The following is a 16,792-nucleotide window of genomic DNA, read 5'->3' as shown; positions in this document are numbered from 1 at the left end:
TGATGTGGGCCCCACGGAGGCCTGCGGCGCGCCCACCCCCGCCTCCCCTTTAAATGGCTTTAATCTGAGCACAGGAGCTGTGCCCATAAAGGGCTCCACAACCTGTTCCCTTGCTGAGTGGGCTTTTTAAAAGTGAAAAACAGTATTTCTGTCAAAATTAAAGAAAAATTGGAGGGGGGCTATTCATAGTTTTGCCAGTATAACAGAGAGTACGCTGCATGTGTTTCTTCTCTCAGCTCTTGAGCACTCACACCGTTGACCATCGGGGGTCATGTCCTCTGCTTGAAGTCAGGGAGCCCGGCTCTGGGAGCCCAGGCCCTGTCACTCCACTGCCCCCCAACGTCATGAGTGTGTCCATGCTCACAGTTGGCTGTTTGCTCTTTCCTCTAATTCCCCCAGGTCGTCTGGGTCCCCTGTGATGGTCTGTGGCGGCCATGGGGTGGGGTGGGGTGGCTGGACCGGGTGGCGGAGACGAGGCTGCCCAGGTTTTCTGCTCCTCAGGCATCACACCCCGGTTCTGCATCTCCTCGGTCACTGTGTGCCCAGGTTCGCCACGTGGTTCTCCCAGAGGGAGCACCGTCTCGACTCATGAGCCCCCCTCTCTCCTGCATTGGCCATGGAGGGCCCCCAATGTGCACCCGGGCCTGGCCGCGCCCTGGGGGCTCCGTGGGCTGCCATTTGCTTCATCCAGAGGCTTTGCCTAGCAGTCTGTGAACACCTCACTGCCTTGAGGGCTGAGCGCGGGAACCTGTCGAGGCAGCCCACAGTCCTGGGGGCGTGGCCAGAGCTCTCAGCAGAATCAGTCACTGAGCAGCAGCGACCACTTCCCACGCAGCTGTTGGGTAACAAATGCTTCCTGCCATGTGGGCTCAACAGCAGCCTGTTTCTTCATCAAATCTGCCTGTGGGCTTGGCAGTGGCATCTCCCCGTTGCCATCTCATGGGTCGGTGGCTGCCTGGAGCATAGAGGCCCTGTGGGTCCTTTGTGCTTCAGAGGACACTATCAAAGTGAAAAAATGATCCACAGAATGGGAGAAATATTTGCAAGTCACATATCTGATAAGGGACTTGTATCTAGAATATATAAAGAACTCTTACAACTTGTTAATTAAAAGGCAACCCAATTTAAAAGTGGGTGGGACTTCCCTGGGGGCGCAGTGGTTAAGAATCCACCAGCCAATGCAGGGGACACGGGTTCAATCCCTGGCCTGGGAAGATCCCACATGCTGCAGAGCAACTAAGCCCGTGCGCCACAACTACTGAGCTTGCGTTCCAGAGCCTGTGAGCCACAACTACTGAGTCCACGTGCCACAACCACTGAAGTTCACGCGCCTAGAGCCCGTGCTCTGCAACGAAGAGTAGCCCCCGCTTGCCGCAACTAGAGAAGGCCGCACGCAGCAATGAAGACCTGATGTGGCCAAAAATAAATAAATAAATAAATTTAAATAAATAAGTAAAAATGGGCGAAGGGTCTGAATAGACATTTCTCCAAAGAAGACATACAAACAGCCAATAAGCACAAGAAAAGATGCTCCACACCGTTACCCATCAGGGAAATGGAGATCCAAGTGACCTGAGATGCCCCTTCACCCTGCTGCAGTGGGCTAGGGCCCAGGCCTGTGTCTGTTTAGGACTTGTTTGGTTAGGGCTGCCCCCTCCCTCCAGGAGGGTTGGCAGAGCTGTGCCCACCACGAGATCTCTGGGGAAGCCCTGACCGATTCATTGTCAGCTTGTGCTCTGCTCTGGGCGGTCCTCTACCCCCTGGGCCACCAGCTCATGTGTGGGACCCTCAGAGCCTCTGAGGAGTGGGCAGGTGTGAAGGGACTGACCCTCCTGCACAGGCTGTGTGCCCTTCTGTAGGCGCGTGTGAGTGATCGGGGCCAGGACCCGGCACCACAAGGGCAGGTGGCCACAGCGCAGAACTGCCCACCTGCTTGCAGCCCTGCTCCCCTCTGGGCATGTAAAATGCCACCCAACCCCCAGCCTCTCCACGCAGACCCCAGCCTCTCCACGCAGACCCCAGCCAGGTTCTTGTCAGGCTTTACTTGTGTGGTTTATAAAGTGAGAACTCGATGTTTTTCTCAGCTTAGGAACCTTGGTTATGCACTTCAAAGTCTGTGCCATGTGGTGTGAAGAGTGCTGTGTCTTTGGGGCCAGAGTCAGCGGGACAGATGGGCCTCTCTCCATGCCGTGGAGCCCATCGGTTTGAGTAGGTCAAGCCCTCTGCCGGCCGTGTGCATCACAGATACTGTTGTTCACGTTTGGAAAGAGGGGTGAACCCATCACCACGTCGTCCCATGGCCACCACATGGCAGGAGTGCCTGTGCTTGGCGTGCCCTCCAGGGTGCTCACGCATTCCGCAGCAGGCTCCCAGGGGAGGAGAGTGGGGCGAGAGGAAGTGGGTAGGAATGGGCGCAGGAGTGTGGCCGTTTGGACAGGGCGCCCAGGAGGCCTCTCTAAGCAAAGACCCGACAGGCGAGGGCCCAGCGAGGAGCTATCGGGGAGAGGCCTCCAGGTGGACACACAGACGACACGCATGCCCTGGATGGGGCTCAGCCCACAGCCCGTGTGACTAGCCGGGCAGGAGGGGAGGGCTGGGAGGTGGCAGAGCTCAGGAGGGCCGGTTAGGTGGGGAGGAGTTGTGGGGCGTCATTCTGAGTGAGGTTAAAGCGTCGCAAGGCTGGGGGCAGGGGGGACGTGTGTGAGACTCGGGCGGCTGTGGGGAGAGCCAGTGGGGTGGCCGTGGGAGCCCGGCAGGTCGCAACGGCACCATGCAACCGCTGATCTGAAGAGCTGTTAACGAAGGAGACGGGCCTGGGCCGGGTGGGCAGTGCAGGCCTGGGTCAGCCGCAGTGCCCCTGGAGTGTTTGCCCTTTGGCAGCCAACCCTTGGCAACCCCTCAGGGAGGGAACTTGGGAGAGAAGCTCTCTGGCCTCATCCCCACCCCAGCCTCCTACCTCCCAGTGCTGCCTCCCTTCAGCGCTCAGCAGTGGGAGGGCGGAACAGGGGCGGTGGCAGGGCCAGCTCCTGGGAGAAGGTGTGGGAAGGGCAGGGAGTTCTCCCTGAGGAGCCGTGTGTGTACACAGTTGCTTTCCTGTCTGCATTCCTGGGGTACTCCAACTGACGCTAGGTGTGTCCTGATGGCCACCACCACCCTCCAAGTGGGCAGTGGAGGCCCAGAGAGGCGGTCCGGCTTTCCGAGGCTGTCATGCACTTCCACAAAGATCCGTGTGCACCACCCCGCACCTGCGTGTAGCTCTGCGAGCAGACCCGGACCTCTGAATGCCTGTCCGGGGTACCAGCGGGGGGTGTTTTCCACAGAACAACCTTATGCTCCGGCCTCCCCGGCTCCTGAGTGCTCAAGCAGTCCTTTCCTGGGCTCCCCGGTGTGCTGAGCCCTGGGTGGGTGGCTGCTCTGCCCCCTCCAGTGCCCTGGGCTCCCCCCTCCCCAGTGTGTGTTTCAGTCTCCTTCTTGCCTCTGGGCCTTAGTCTGTCCCCTCAGCTTGATGGGCTGCATTTCCTTCAAGCTCAAACTCTGCCCATCTTCCTTTGATTCTTTTTTTTTTTTTTGGCTGCGGCAGGTCTTAGTTGCTGCGCGCGGGCTTTCTCTAGTTGCAGCTAGTGGGGGCTACTCTTCATTGTGGTGCACAGGCTTCTCATTGCGGTGGCTTCCCTTGTTGTGGAGCACGGGCTCTAGGCGTGCGGGCTTCAGTAGTTGTGGCATGCGGGCTCAGTAGTTGTGGCTCGCGGGCTCTAGAGCGCAGGCTCAGTAGTTGTGGCGCACGGGCTTAGTTGCTCCATGGCATGTGGGATCTTCCTGGACCAGGGATCAAACCCGTGTCCCCTGCATTGGCAGGTGGATTCTTAACCACTGCGCCACTAAGGAAGTCCCCTTCCTTTGATTCTTTTCCCAAATATCTGTCCCACCCTTTCTATGGACCCCCTACTGATCTAGACCCTGAGGAGCCATCAGTGAAGAGGTCTGTCTGTCCCTGCCCTCGGGGCTGACAGACAGCGGGGCCGTGGACGAGGCTGTTTGAGGGCTGTGGGGGTGAGTGGGGTGGCACGTGGGTTTGGAGGTCAGAAGGGGTGATGGGCCGGGCCTGCTCTGAGGGAGGGGCACCTTCAAGCAGAGGAGAGCCCCTCACCAGGACCCCCACCCTTGAGCCGGTGAGGGGCTCCAGCCCAGCGAGTGGGGCCAGGTCGCATGAGGCCTGAGAGGGGACCGCCTGCGTCCCTGGGGGAACGCGGTGCCGAGCACAAGGCAGAGGCCGAGGCAGGTCTGCAACATGACCCCCACCCCACCCCACCCCACCCCACCCCCGCGGGGTCCAGAGAAGATCCCGGCCTTGGGGTTCTGGCCTGGGCCAAATGCAGGCCCTGCTCCGCCCTTACTGGCTCTGGACCTCAGGCAGCGCTGGAGGCCGCTCTCCTTGGCAGTTCCACGTGGTGAGGGTCACAGTGACGTGCTCTGCCTGGGTGGCACACGTCGCCCCACCCCACTGCTAAGCTGCAGGTATGCGGACGGGTCAGGTGCCCCCGCTGGCCTGGTGCCTGTCCGTTCCGCACGGGTCTCCTTGTCCCTGTCAGCTCCATCCGGGGCCTCGGATGTGAACCTGATAAGGTCTCCTGAGCCGTTGGTCAGTTCCGTCTGGCCCACCTGGGGGCTGCCTGGAGCCTGCTGTCTGCCGAGTCTGTGGGAGGCTGACAGGCCCGCAGTTGGGCCCACGCTGTCTGTGCTCTGCTGGGAAGGCATGCTCTCCAGTCCATGAGAAGGCCCCAGAGAAGGCCTGGCTTCTCACCCAGCCCTGGGTTTCACCAAGAGGCACCACTGTCCAGAGAGCAGTGGCCTGAGCACTGGACAGAGCCCCCCCACCCGCCCCAACAAGCACGCATCCCCGGCGTCCTGCAGAGCCCCAGCTCTCCCAGGCTCACGGCAGCAGCTGACGGCCTGACAAGTCAGGCTTGACCGTTTGAGCCAGTGGGGGCATCCCCTGGCAGAAGGTGGGGTGCTGGGTCCGTGTAGCAGCTTGCGAAGTTGTCAGGGTGAGGCGTCCCTGTCTGTGCCCTCCTCAGGCAGTCTGAGGCCACGGTCTCCTAGGTCAGCTGTTATTAGGCAGGAAACCAGTTCCTGAAACGCACCCCACAGCCAGATGATCAAAGCCGGCAGCCGGGGCCGCCGGGCGCTGCGGGATGGATGTCTGCAGGAGCTGCTGCTTTGCCCACGCAGCCTGGAAGGAGGGGACCGCCTCCCCTCTCCGTGGGCGCCCAGAGTTGCCTACACACTCACTTCCAACCTACTTCTTGCTTCCCCAGAACCTCCAGTGGGCCCGCGACGTGTTGCTAGGTAGCGGTATCCCGTGGCAACAGCTGCAGCACATGCCGGCACAGGGGCTCTTCTGTGAGAGGAACAAGACCAATTTCTTCAACGTGAGTAGTTTGCCTTGTTGATTTCCGCGGCTGCTGGCTGCCAGCGCTTTTCACGGAAGGAAGGTGTGGGAATGGACCCCGGTGTGGGTGTTCCCAGGACGCGGGATGGCAGCGGCCTCAGAGGGCAGGCTGGGTGGCACAGTTGAGAGTGCGCCAGACTCGGGAGTGAGGCCCTGCTTGCTGAGCGACTTCTGGCAGGTCGCTGCCCCCTCCGGGCACTGGTTTGCCAGCTATGGGGAGAGGCCTGGACGAGCTCGGTGGTTGTCTGGGGCCGCGGTGGGCAGTGGTGAGAGGGACTCTAGGCCCGTGCCCTGCTTCCCCTGGAGCAGCCCCACGTGCCCCCTTGAGGCCCCGGGCACCTGGAGATTCTGATTGGAGGCTGGTCTGCTGCTGCTGAAAAAAAACGAGTGTGGCCAGTGCTGGGTCTTCAATGCCCTTCCAGCTCTGATTTTCCATGCTAGGTAGAGACCCACCCTCAGGCAAGACATGGCCCATCCCTGAGGCCCCGTAGAGCCCACATCTGCCCCTCCTGGCCAACCTGCCTGGCCTGGGCCTCCCGCATTTGCTCTGCCCTGCACAGAGACCACTGGCCCCTCACTCTGCTCCACCTATGGGTCCTCACCCATCCTCCTCACCTGTCCTCAGCTGGGTGGCTTTGGCATGTCACATGGATCCTCTGAGCTTTGATTTCTTCTGTATTTTCCTTGCTTCCCCGTCACATCTAGAGAAACCGAAGGGCAGGGTTGGCCTGGACAGGAGCCGTGGGGGGCAGGTCTTGGGGGGTCTGGAGGGATGTGGCAGAGGCTGGCTCTTGAGCCATATGGGCAGAGTGAGGTCCCTGCTGAGAGCCGGCTGGGTGGTGGGTGTCTGGATTCATGGCTTTTCTCCTCTCCCAGGCTTGAGCAGGGGCTGGGCAGGGGCTCCGAGCCTGGGAGCCCTGCTCCTGCCAGCCCTCTCCCTATGGGTATTTTATAGACAAGTGGTAGATGTAACCCGTAATCAATCTGCATGGTACCAAGGGGTTTGCTGTGAAAGAGATGCTCCCTCCCACCCAGATGCCCAGGCCACAGCCACTGTCCCTCATCCTGCCCGCTTTGGAGCCCGTGCCCGGAGACGCACACAAGGGCAAAGTGCACATGCTCCTGCCCCTGGTTTTTCTTCACTTAAGCGTGTGTCTTGGAGGGTGTTTTTTTTTTGGTTTTTTGTGGGGGGTTTTGCAGTATGCGGGCCTCTCACTGTTGTGGCCTCTCCCGTTGCGGAGCACAGGCTCCGGACGCGCAGGCTCAGCGGCCATGGCTCACGGGCCCAGCCGCTCCACAGCATGTGGGGTCTTCCCGGACCAGGGCACGAACCTGTGTCCCCTGCATCGGCAGGCGGACTCTCAACCACTGCGCCACCAGGGAAGCCCTTGGAGGGTGTTTTTGAACTTGCTGTTCTTTTTAATAGCTGCCTGGTCCTCCCATGTGGATGTCCAAGGTTTACTAACCACCCATATTGATGGACATTTAGGTTGTTTCCAGTCTTCCACTGTTGCAGACAATGCTGGTATATATGTCTTTGCACACGTGTGGGGGGTCCACTCCTAGAATACACTCTGAGAGACAATTCCCAGGGCAAGGGGTTTGTGGGGCCTTGAAGTTTTAGCAGATGCTACCCTCCGATCCAGCTCCTCCCCAACCCTGGACTTACTGACTTACTCTATTATTGAATGGTTTCATGTTTGCTTTTCAGTGGGTGAAAAACACTTGTGTTCTTTGTGAGTGGGACTGTGATGTCATGTAAGCAGTTTTAATTTTTTCTGTGTAGTTTCTACTCAGATTCATTTTCCTATTGGATTATTGGCCCTTTTGTTATTGATTTACAAGTACTGTTTCTATATTAATGAAAGGGGCCCTTCTTCAGTGTTCTGCAAAACTTTCTTCTGCAGTTGCTGAACCAGAGTGAGAGCCAGGCAGGTGGCTTGGTTCCCCTGAACTCCTGCTTGCTCTCCTTACACGTGGGCCTGAAGAGTGACTGAGGACCCAGTTAGATAAGGGGAAATGGCCTCACTTGGGAGCTGGTGCATGGTTGGTGCTTGGGGAAAGTTTCCCCCGCCGCCCCATGGTGCTTTGCCCTTAAAGCCTGTGCAGTAATGTTGCAAGGAGGGACCCAACCCCCTTTCTTCCTTCCAGGTAAGGCACCAGCCTTCCTAACAGCAGAGTTAAGGAGGCCAGCCCCTCAGATGCTTGCTGCCCGCAGCTCCTCCTGTGGTTTCCAGAGCCTTCCAGAAATGAGCCCCACAGGCTGAACTGGACGTTTTGCACGGTTTTGCCTCTTCTGGGTCAGCTTTTGTTTCTCTGTGCATCGCAGTGAAAGGTTAATCTCTGGGCAGAGGGCAGACAGGTGCTGGCACCCCCTTTTATGCAGCACCCGAGGGACAGGTACTCCGGCTGGCTGGTGACAGCACGGCCCCTGCTGAACCACCCACTCTGGCCTTGCCATTGCTGTGGCTGGACCCTCGGGGTGGATGTGTCTTCCAGACACTGCTCGCTCCCATCGCCTCAGGGAGTGCTGGCCCTGCATGCGTTTGTGGGACAGATCTTAGCAGGAGGGATGCCTCCTGCCTTGTTTACGAGGAGTGTTTAGGGCAGCCCTCGGCTGACTGCTGCCCTGGCCAATGGGCTGGGCTGACAGCTGGGCTGGGGGTCAGGACGAGCAGGCTGACTCTTCTCCCTTCCAGCGCTGGGGTTACTGCCCGGGCCTGGGGCGGGGGCGGGGCAGGGACTGGCCCTGTGAGCAGGTGTGGGGAGGCAAGGGCAGGGCCATCCAAAGCCCCCACCACCCTGGGCGGCGCCCTCATCCTCAGGGCCTGGGCTAGGAGACCTGCCTCTTAACTTTTTACTGGCGATTTCTGAAAATCATGTGAGCTGCATTGTCATTGGGCCACATCGTCATTGCAAACCGTACAGACGCACAGCAGAGCCCACACCCCTGGTCTCCCACTCCAGGCCTCCTGCCCTCCTTAGAGGTACCTCTTGTGAGCGGCCGGCTACTCCCTTTTCTCAAGTGTACGTGTACCAAATCAGACAAGTTTGTCATTCTGCTTTAAAAAATATGCCTGTGTGTATATGTGTATGGGGGGGTGCTTTTTGGTAACTTGGGCTTTTTCGCCGACACTAAGTCTTGGGGACATTCCCTGTAAGGGGCGCAGGCTGCCAGTGGTTGTGTGTTCTCTGGGTCCCGAGGAGGCGCTCGCTGCGGGTCTGTGGACCGTCTCCCTGACAGTCCGTCTCCAAGCATGTCCTCCTGGTTCGGCCAGTGCTGGCTGCCGTGGGCCCTGCCGCAGGACACTCGTGGGCTTGCCCCTTTGTGCTTGCCCGGTCGTGCGGGCCTCTGTAGCGTGCTGTGGGGCACAGGGAGAGAGCGGGACCCTCAAGGAGTCCGGTTGGCTGGAGGCAGGGCTCCCACGGGTACTGGGTGCTGCTTGGCCAGGGAGGGGGCCAGAGGGAGGCCGGGGCTGAGGCTGCGCTGGCCGGGGCTTCTCGGGGTGCATGAGGGGCCGGGCAGAGGGCTGGGTGCACAGGGGACCGGTGGCCTGGGCCCTGCGGCAGAGGCCTGGCGCATAGCGGCCCAGCCATGCGGTGGGATGAGCATCTGAGGGAGAGCAATGAACTTGGCGCGTCTCCATCACCCCCCCGCCCCAACGACTTGACTGAGGCACTGGCTCCCACCCACCCCTTCTCTGCTGTGGAAAATCCCGTCTGTGGGCCATGTGCCGGGCAGGCTGGATCCTGGCCCCGGGCTTGAGTCCGGGGTGGCCGCAGCCCCACTCAAGGGCCCCACACCCCGCCTTCTCCCAACAGGCAGAACGGTCTGGCCTTTGCCAGAACAGAGCTGGGAGTTGTTGGACATTGCTGGTTGAAGTCCTGTGGCCCTCCCCGCCCTGGCACGGCTTGGCCTGGGCCCTGGAGAGGGACGGGCAGAAGGCGTGTGGCCACATGACTCAGCGGTGCCTCCTCAGGACGACCGTGCAGGGAGCTGGGACCCCAGGGAGGACACAGAGGCCTGGGTGGGAGGCAGCGAAGCGGGGCTGGGCCTGGGGGTGGGAGCCCTCTTGAGCCAGTGCCAGCCCTGAGGGGGCTGCAGAGAGGGGCTGTCCGTCCCTGGGCAGAGGAGACCAGGAAAGCAGAGGCCACGGGCTTGTCTCTGAGTGCCTGGAAGTTTCCACGGCTTCCTGGGCAGGTGTGTGCGCCCCTGGGTGGGGGGCCCGTGGGGGCTGGAGCCGGGCTGCTCTGTCCAGGGCAAACTTCTCTCCTGCTGGTAGTTGATTCGGAAACGTTCCCATAGTAACCAAACCAGAGATGGCTCTCCCTCCTTCCCCAAAATGTTTGCTGATTTTAGCAAGCAGGGTTTTTTTTCTTGTTTCAACCCAGTTTCCAGCCACCGTGAAAGAAGCAAAGAGAGCGAGGGCCTGGCCGGCACTGTTCCTGCTTCCCAGGCTGTGCAGGCCTCCGTGGCTGTGGCCTGAGTTTGAGGGAGTGGAGGGGGAGTGCTGGCCTGCGGGGCCTCCTCCACAGCCGCTCCCGCCCCATGAAGAGTCCCGCCCTCGGCTCAGAAAGCAGCCCATGGCTGGCGGTGGCTGGCAGCCCCCAGGGCAGGTCCCAGGGCCGCATCGTCACTGAGAAAAGCACAGACTTTAGGCCCCAGCGGGTTTGGCTCCCAGCCACTCACCCCTTACTCAGCCCACACAGGGCATGGGGTTGCTCATTGGCAGGATGGTCATGACAGGCGGACAGGAGCCCTCGGCACACTCTTGGCCAATCACACAACTCACCCTTAGGACAGGAAGTCAGCCTGCTCCGGGCCCTGGGGCTTGTGTGCGGATCTGATGGTGCTTCAAGAGGGCAGTGCTGGGGACCAGAAGGGACCTGGCTGGAGGGTGGAAGGGCCTGCCCTGGCTCGAGTGGGGCAGCCTGAGATGTGGGTATCGCCATCCCCACCCACCACCTGGGCCCCCTTCTGTGTGTCCTGGCTCTACCGTCAGTGCCTGTGGATGCAGCTGTGTTCCTTCTTGTCACTGCTGCAGACGCCACTGTCTGGCTGTCCCGGGGCGCCTTTACCTAACCTCTCCCCCGTGGATCGGCGGCTTCAGTTCTTCACTGGTACAGGAGGTGCCAGGGGCTCCAGGACAAGCACTCCTTACCCAGTGCTCCCATGCACGGCTAATGGCTCTGCCGAGCTGGGCCAGGTGCCTTCCCGCCGGCCACTGCCCTGCCCCTCCGGGCAGTCAGAACCGAAGGAGACTCTCATTTTGGCCCACCTGTTGGGTGACCAGGGAGACTGGAGCACCTTCCCACGCCCAGGCCTGTGCCTTTGCCTGGGCTCTGGTGCACTCTCCTCTGCAGCCACCACACACCCTGTGGTTCTGTTTGTCCTGACTCCGAGTTGCTTAAACTGATGGGAGATACAGTCATCAGGAGTCATCTTTGTTTCGTTAAGTGTTTGTGCCCTGGAGCCTGGTGGCTCACTGAGGGCCCTGATGTGGGAGGAAGGGCCCCCTGGTTGGGCAGCCAGCTGCCGGACAGCTACCTGCCAGAGCTGGGGGAAGGAGAGAAGGTCTCTAAAGCCCCTGGCACCCTGTGCTTCTTGGCAGGAATCCGTCCCACCGATCCTACTCTGACTCGCTACCAGTTGGCTCTGTGACCTGGGGGGTCCCCCAACCCCACCCAGTTGCAGATGCTGGTGTTAGGGAGGGGCAGGTGCAACGGGCCCACCTCCCAGGCCAGGGGCCTCTGACCCCCAGCTATGGCCCAGCCCCAGGTATGGCCCACTGTGTAGGCCAGGCCTCAGCCAACACCCTTCCCCCAGGGAGAGAGCCCGTGGTGCTGGGCAGGGCCTGGCCTCTAGAGCTCAGTGTGCCTGGGCATCCCTAGGTGGGGGCCTCATCTAGAACAGCATTGCCATTGCCCCCTGATACACCCCCAGCACAGTGCCCGGCAGGCAGGTGTGCCTGGTAAATGTGAATCCCTCCCACCCTCTAGAGGTCCCTGGGACGAGGTCAGCTAGGAAGCAGCAGCCCCTAGCGAGGGGGCGCCTAGCCCTGGCCAGGCCCTGGGGTCTGTGCCTGGGACAGCCACCTCCTGTTGTGGGGCCTGACTTGGCCCCTCTTCCCCTGCCCTTCCAGCTCAGCGCCTGGTGGGCCCGCGGGCAGCCCCTGCCTCACTTGCCTACACCCGTTGACTGAGTCAGTGGCACCATCCCCGGACGCCAGCCTCAAGTTCAGGGCCTTTGCAGACTCAACGCAGGGAAGAGGTGTTGGTCTCCACCCAGTTAATTATACCCACCCGCCCCTGGCAGCGGGGCTTTGTGCTGCCTCCTGGCAGTAAACAAGCCGCGCAGTGTGTCCCTGTGGGATGTTCCGGCCTGCGGGTGCCCTGGCATGGCTTCTCCAGTGCCGAGTCTGCCCGCCCGCTTGGCCCGGGGCCAAGACAGCCAGGAGAGGAAGCACCCGCCTGACAGCAGACCGACTGTTTTTCCGAAGTTGGTCCCGCCCATATCACCTTCCCTCCACTTGGGCTCAGCTGTGGACCCGGTCACCTTCCACCTCGGCTTGTCCCTCTGCCCACACCTCAAGGCGAGTGTCACCTGGGTGTTAGACCGGCTCGTGCGAGGCCCTGGGCCGGTTGACAGCAAGATCCAGGGGCCACAGGCCAACCCACACAGTGGCTGGATTATTAGTCCTGTTTCACAGAGGCACCAGTAGGTGAGGTGCCTTGGCTGAGGTCCCACAGCCAGTCTAGGCCGGAGGAGGGATGTGGACCTTGTGATCTCTGGTGCTGAAGCCGCGGGTGGCAGCCGGCAGTGCCTGTGAGGAGGAAGGGTGGAAGGCCAGCTCTGGCTCCACACTGGGATTGGCCCATTTGGCGATGAGGAGGATGGTGGCCTGGGCAGGGGGCATGGGCATCTAGCCCTGCCCTGGGAGGTGAGGCCGCATTCCAGGTTGATGGGGGGCCGGGGTCAGTAGTGGCCACGGTGTAGACCAGGGCCTCCCCTGGGCAGCGGGGCCATGTGGACATGGCCTCGAGTGACTGGCTGGCTGGGCCCGGCCACCTCTCTGTGTAGACCCCCAGGCCCACTCTGCTGGGGCTCCCAAGGCACAGCACAGTGACAGAGAGAGGCCAGAGCATCTGTGCCTGGTCTGGCCTGGCCTTGGACGGGGGGCAGTGGCAGGACTGGCGCCATTTACGGGCGCTCACTCTGGTCCCCACAGCACGTCTGTGGTGCTCAGGCACTGTTATTGTCCCCGTGTACAGATGGGGAGGTTGATACCAGTGGGCATTTTAGGCTGTTAAAACCAAAAGCCCTTTTCTAGTCTCTGTCCACCAGGCTGGACAGCAGAGCTTGTGGCCCTGTTTCCGGGCCCTGTTCACAGCCCCTCCCTGGCTGCCTTGGCTGCTGTGGGTCCTGGGAGAGAATGTCAAGTGGGCCTCTGCACAGTAGCTGCCAGCAGCCGTGACAGCAGCCAGGGCCCTGGGGAGGCTGGTTCTGTTATAGCCCCTTTGAATGAGGTGCAGGGCCCAGGGAGTAGCCCAAGGTCACACAGCTAACAAGTGGCCAGGCTGGGATTTAAATCCAGGTGTGTCCCACTCCAAGGCCTGCTCCCTTAGCAGCTGTGCCATTCAAAGTTCAGCAGCCACATCTGGGCTCTAGAGAGTGTGGGTGTCAGGGAGGTGAGTGTGGCAGCTTGTATCCTGTGCCTCTACCCTCCTGGGGTGGGGGGGAGGTCCCTTGCCCCTCCCTTTCTCTGAGACCTCCTGGTGGCAAAGCACTCTGTGCACGGCCCTTGATTACCTTCCATCATGCCATGAGTGAGGCCCACTCTTGAGGGGCACCAGGTCTCTGGGGGAGGCGACCAGGTGAACAACGGCCGTGGGAGCCCAGAGCTCGCAGTGGGTTTGCCATCACTTTTGCACATATGCTTTTTGAGACCCTCAGGCCTGAATAAAGCCCCACCACTCTTGGAGGTCAGAGCCCGTAACCTGAGGGTGAGCAGGAGGTCGAGAGGCAGAGGAGGTGGCGTGGGGGTGCCTGCACCACAGAGCAGTGGGAGCCGGGGAGTGGCCCCGTGCCCGCAGGGGCGGGCCAGGTCCTCGCAGGGCAGAGGGGCTGGCAGGGGGCAGACGTGACACCAGCTGACGCAGACGTGCTGGAGGGGCCGGGCTGGGACAGGGCCAGGTGCGCTGCTGGCCTCCACTCCTCTGGGCGCCACCGCTCACAGCAGCGCGTCACCGCTCACAGCAGCGCGTCTCATCCTTAGAACCCACAAGGTGTTGGTCGTGCCATCATCCCTGCCTTACAGAGGAGGAAACTGAGGCCCAGCCACACTGCAAGTGGGCGCCTGAGCCGGGATCCAGACGTTCTGAAACAAGTCAGGGCGGTGGGAACGCAGCCAGTGGACGGGCCCCAGAGACAGGCAAGGACGGGCCCAGCACACGTTCCTGGACCGACAGGGTGACAGGCAGGGCCACAGGGACAGAGAGTGTGAGGGCGCAGGTGGAGGTGGGCCCAGGGGTGGGCCCTGGGTCTGTGTGGGCGAGTGGGACACAGGGTGCCCCTGCAGGCCCGCAGTTCATCGTACTACCATTTACCTGAGGGTGGTTCAGTTCCACATGCTGGTGTCGACCGATTCCTAGAAGAAACTGGGATTCCTTGTCACCAGTGGACACCCCTCCCGGGCCTCTGTTCCTGTCCCCACTCTCGATGGAGGGGGGCCGTGGCAGGTCACCGCCTGCCCCATCCTCGCTGAGATCACTGAGGCCGTGCACAACACCGTCCTGACGTCAGGGTAAAGGACACCCAGTCACGTCAGTGGGAATTAGAGAACAGAAAAGAAGGGAAAAGTTAAATTGAGGAAATCGAACACTGGGCTGTAGTAGGAATCGCTGCTGTGGCAGTATTTTTAGTGTTATTGAGTTGATTGATGGGCCAGTTGCAAAAGCAAAGTAAACAAAAAATCACTTCAAGTTCTCCAAGGGAAAAGGCCCAGTTTTTTTTTTTTGGTACGCAGGCCTCTCACTGTTGTGGCCTCTCGGGTTGCGGAGCACAGGCTCCAGACGCGCAGGCTCAGTGGCCATGGCTCATGGGCCCAGCCGCTCCGCAGCATGTGGGATCTTTCTGGACCGGGGCACAAACCCGTGTCCCCTGCATCGGCAGGCAGACTCTCAACCACTGCGCCACCAGGGAAGCCCGAAAAGGCCCAGTTTTTAAGTCTTTAAAAGGTTAGCAAACTTGTGACTTCTTAGCATCACCTTGAGCTCTCCTTCCTTCCCGTGTCCTCGGCTCTGCAAGCTTCATGGGACTTCACAGCCTCCAGCCCACTGGGCCCGGTTCAGCCTGGAGCAGGTGCCCAAGGCCTTCCCGTCTGCAGGATGCCCGGGCCCCCGCCCTGACAGGACCACAGCGGTCATAAATCCCTGCCCAAGCCAAGCCACCCCCATTCACAGCTAGACTTTAAAAAACCAGACATAATCAGCCTCTGGACGGACTGCCCCCACGTGCATTTTTGCCTGGCCCTTGGGGACAGTTTCTGTGTCCAGGTGTGGGCTCACTGCGGTGGCCGTGCCAGGATGCCCGGGCAGAAGGTGGCAGTGTGCTTCAGCCCTTAGCATTCTCGACCCCACCATGATGGTCCCCCAGTGGGGCACGGGACTTGCCCCGGGGCCCACATCCGGCGGGCAGCCTCCACCCCAGAGTTTCTGGCCAGCCCCGGGACGGCAGTGTTTGTATACGCATCCAGAATGGTCAGGAGCTTGCTGTGTAACATTCCTGAGAGAAGAACATTTTCCAGTGTGCACTGCTTTTCCCACTGCAAGTTATTTCTCAGAGGCTTGCTCCTGGAATCAGTGTCTCCGCTGAGTCTTTCTGAGGCGGGCACGTATCAGGCTCAGCTTCATCCCCCTGGGACACTGCCCCAGGCAGGCGCCGTCTGGAGGGCAGCAGGGGGGCAGCTTCCGGAGGAGGCCCAGGGCCCTCTTGAGGGTTTGGAAAGTGGAGCAGGGCAGGCAGCTGCGCAGACCACGGATGGCAGGGAGCCGTGGGAGAGGGCCAAGGGAGGGCTGTTTCCTGAGGCCACAGGAGCAGGACCCAGCAGGGCAGGGCCAGGAGGAAGGGGGCTCCCCAGGCCTCGGCTGTGGCAGAGTCGCTGCAGGAACCTGTCCTTTGGGAAGGAGGATGCTTGGCTATGCCAGTCTCTGCTTAGTCCTCTTGGCCCATGGAGTGCTGGGGCTCACTCCGGATGCAGGCCCTCCCTGTGGCTCCCGGCCTGTGGGAGGGCAGTGGCTGTGGCCTGGCCCCTGGGCTGAGGTGGGAAACAATGTCAGGGAGCCGGCCTCTGCTGTGGAAGGGAGGCCACAAGGCTTGCTTCCATGGGGCACAGAGGAGCTCGGGGACGGCAGACATTCCCTCCTCCCTGCGTCCCCATGATTCCCATCTCACGGTGAGCAAACTGAGGCCCAGCATCGCGCAGCCCGCAGGGAGCAGAGCTTGGATGCTTCTCACCTCCTGCCCACCGCCCTCCCCACCCAGCCTGCGCCCAGCCCGGCAGGAGTGGAGGTTCAATCCCACCTCCACCCTGGGCATCATCCTGCTTGCCTGGCCCTGATTAGCTGGCCCCACCCCAGCCCAGCAGGAGGGACTCTGAAGACCACAAGCCCTGAGCCACAGAGCCAGGGAGTGTGGGGGCTGCGGCTGAGCCAAGGCTCGCTGCTTTTGACGGGGGGCCGCCCCCGTGGGCCAGCGCACCTCTGACCGAGTCAGGTGCCCTGTGACTGCACAGACCCAACCTCCTCATCTGTGAGATGGGGGATGTGAATGTCCAGCGCTTGGCACTCGAGAGCCCTGTGGTCCCAACAGTGTCAAGATGGCCACAAGCCACACACTGGGCCCCAGGGAGCAGCCTGGTGCAATCAGGACGTGGCCATTCCGGGCCCACCCCTGCCAGAGTGCGTGACTGCCTTGCCATCACGCCTCCAAACACCTGTCTTGACAGTGAAAGCAGTGGGCAGGAGCGTATGCCCCCACAGAGGATTCTGGGGGTGGGAGGGGGCAGGGTGGAGAGCAGCTGAGGGTCCCTAAGGGGTCTGGCAATGGGTGGGGGCATAGGGGAGGGCAGAGTGTATCTGGTGGCCTTTGCCTGTCCCCCATCCCCTCAGGGCACCGTGCCCGTGTCTGCTGCTCATTCACCTCCCCTTCCTTGTGGGCTTCCCCGGTGTGCCCTGGGTAGCTCAGAGTCATCCTGAGCTGGAGTGGAAGCCCCAACGGAGGACGGCCTTCCTGTGGCGATGGGCGCTGGCCCAGGAGCCCGAGCGCAGGGCTGGGCAGCACCC

General features: G+C 61.3%; 1 protein-coding gene across 1 annotated transcript in view; it reads left to right on the top strand.

Annotated features, from left to right (window-relative positions):
• The window catches only part of CABIN1 (calcineurin binding protein 1), a gene marked incomplete at its 5' end in the record, with an annotated part of 94,829 nt that overhangs the window by 50,822 nt on the left and 27,215 nt on the right, over window positions 1-16,792 (top strand). Inside the window, one exon of the mRNA XM_079718154.1 lies at window positions 5,316-5,429. Coding sequence (XP_079574280.1) covers window positions 5,316-5,429 — 114 coding nt within the window. The remainder of the gene's footprint in view (window positions 1-5,315; window positions 5,430-16,792) is intronic.

The sequence above is a fragment of the Hyperoodon ampullatus genome (assembly GCF_949752795.1).
Source record: "Hyperoodon ampullatus genome assembly, chromosome: 13".
In the NCBI taxonomy this organism is placed as follows: Eukaryota; Metazoa; Chordata; class Mammalia; order Artiodactyla; family Ziphiidae; genus Hyperoodon; species Hyperoodon ampullatus.
Note: the sequence above shows the minus strand (reverse complement) of the source record. Positions and strands in the feature narration are given on the sequence as shown.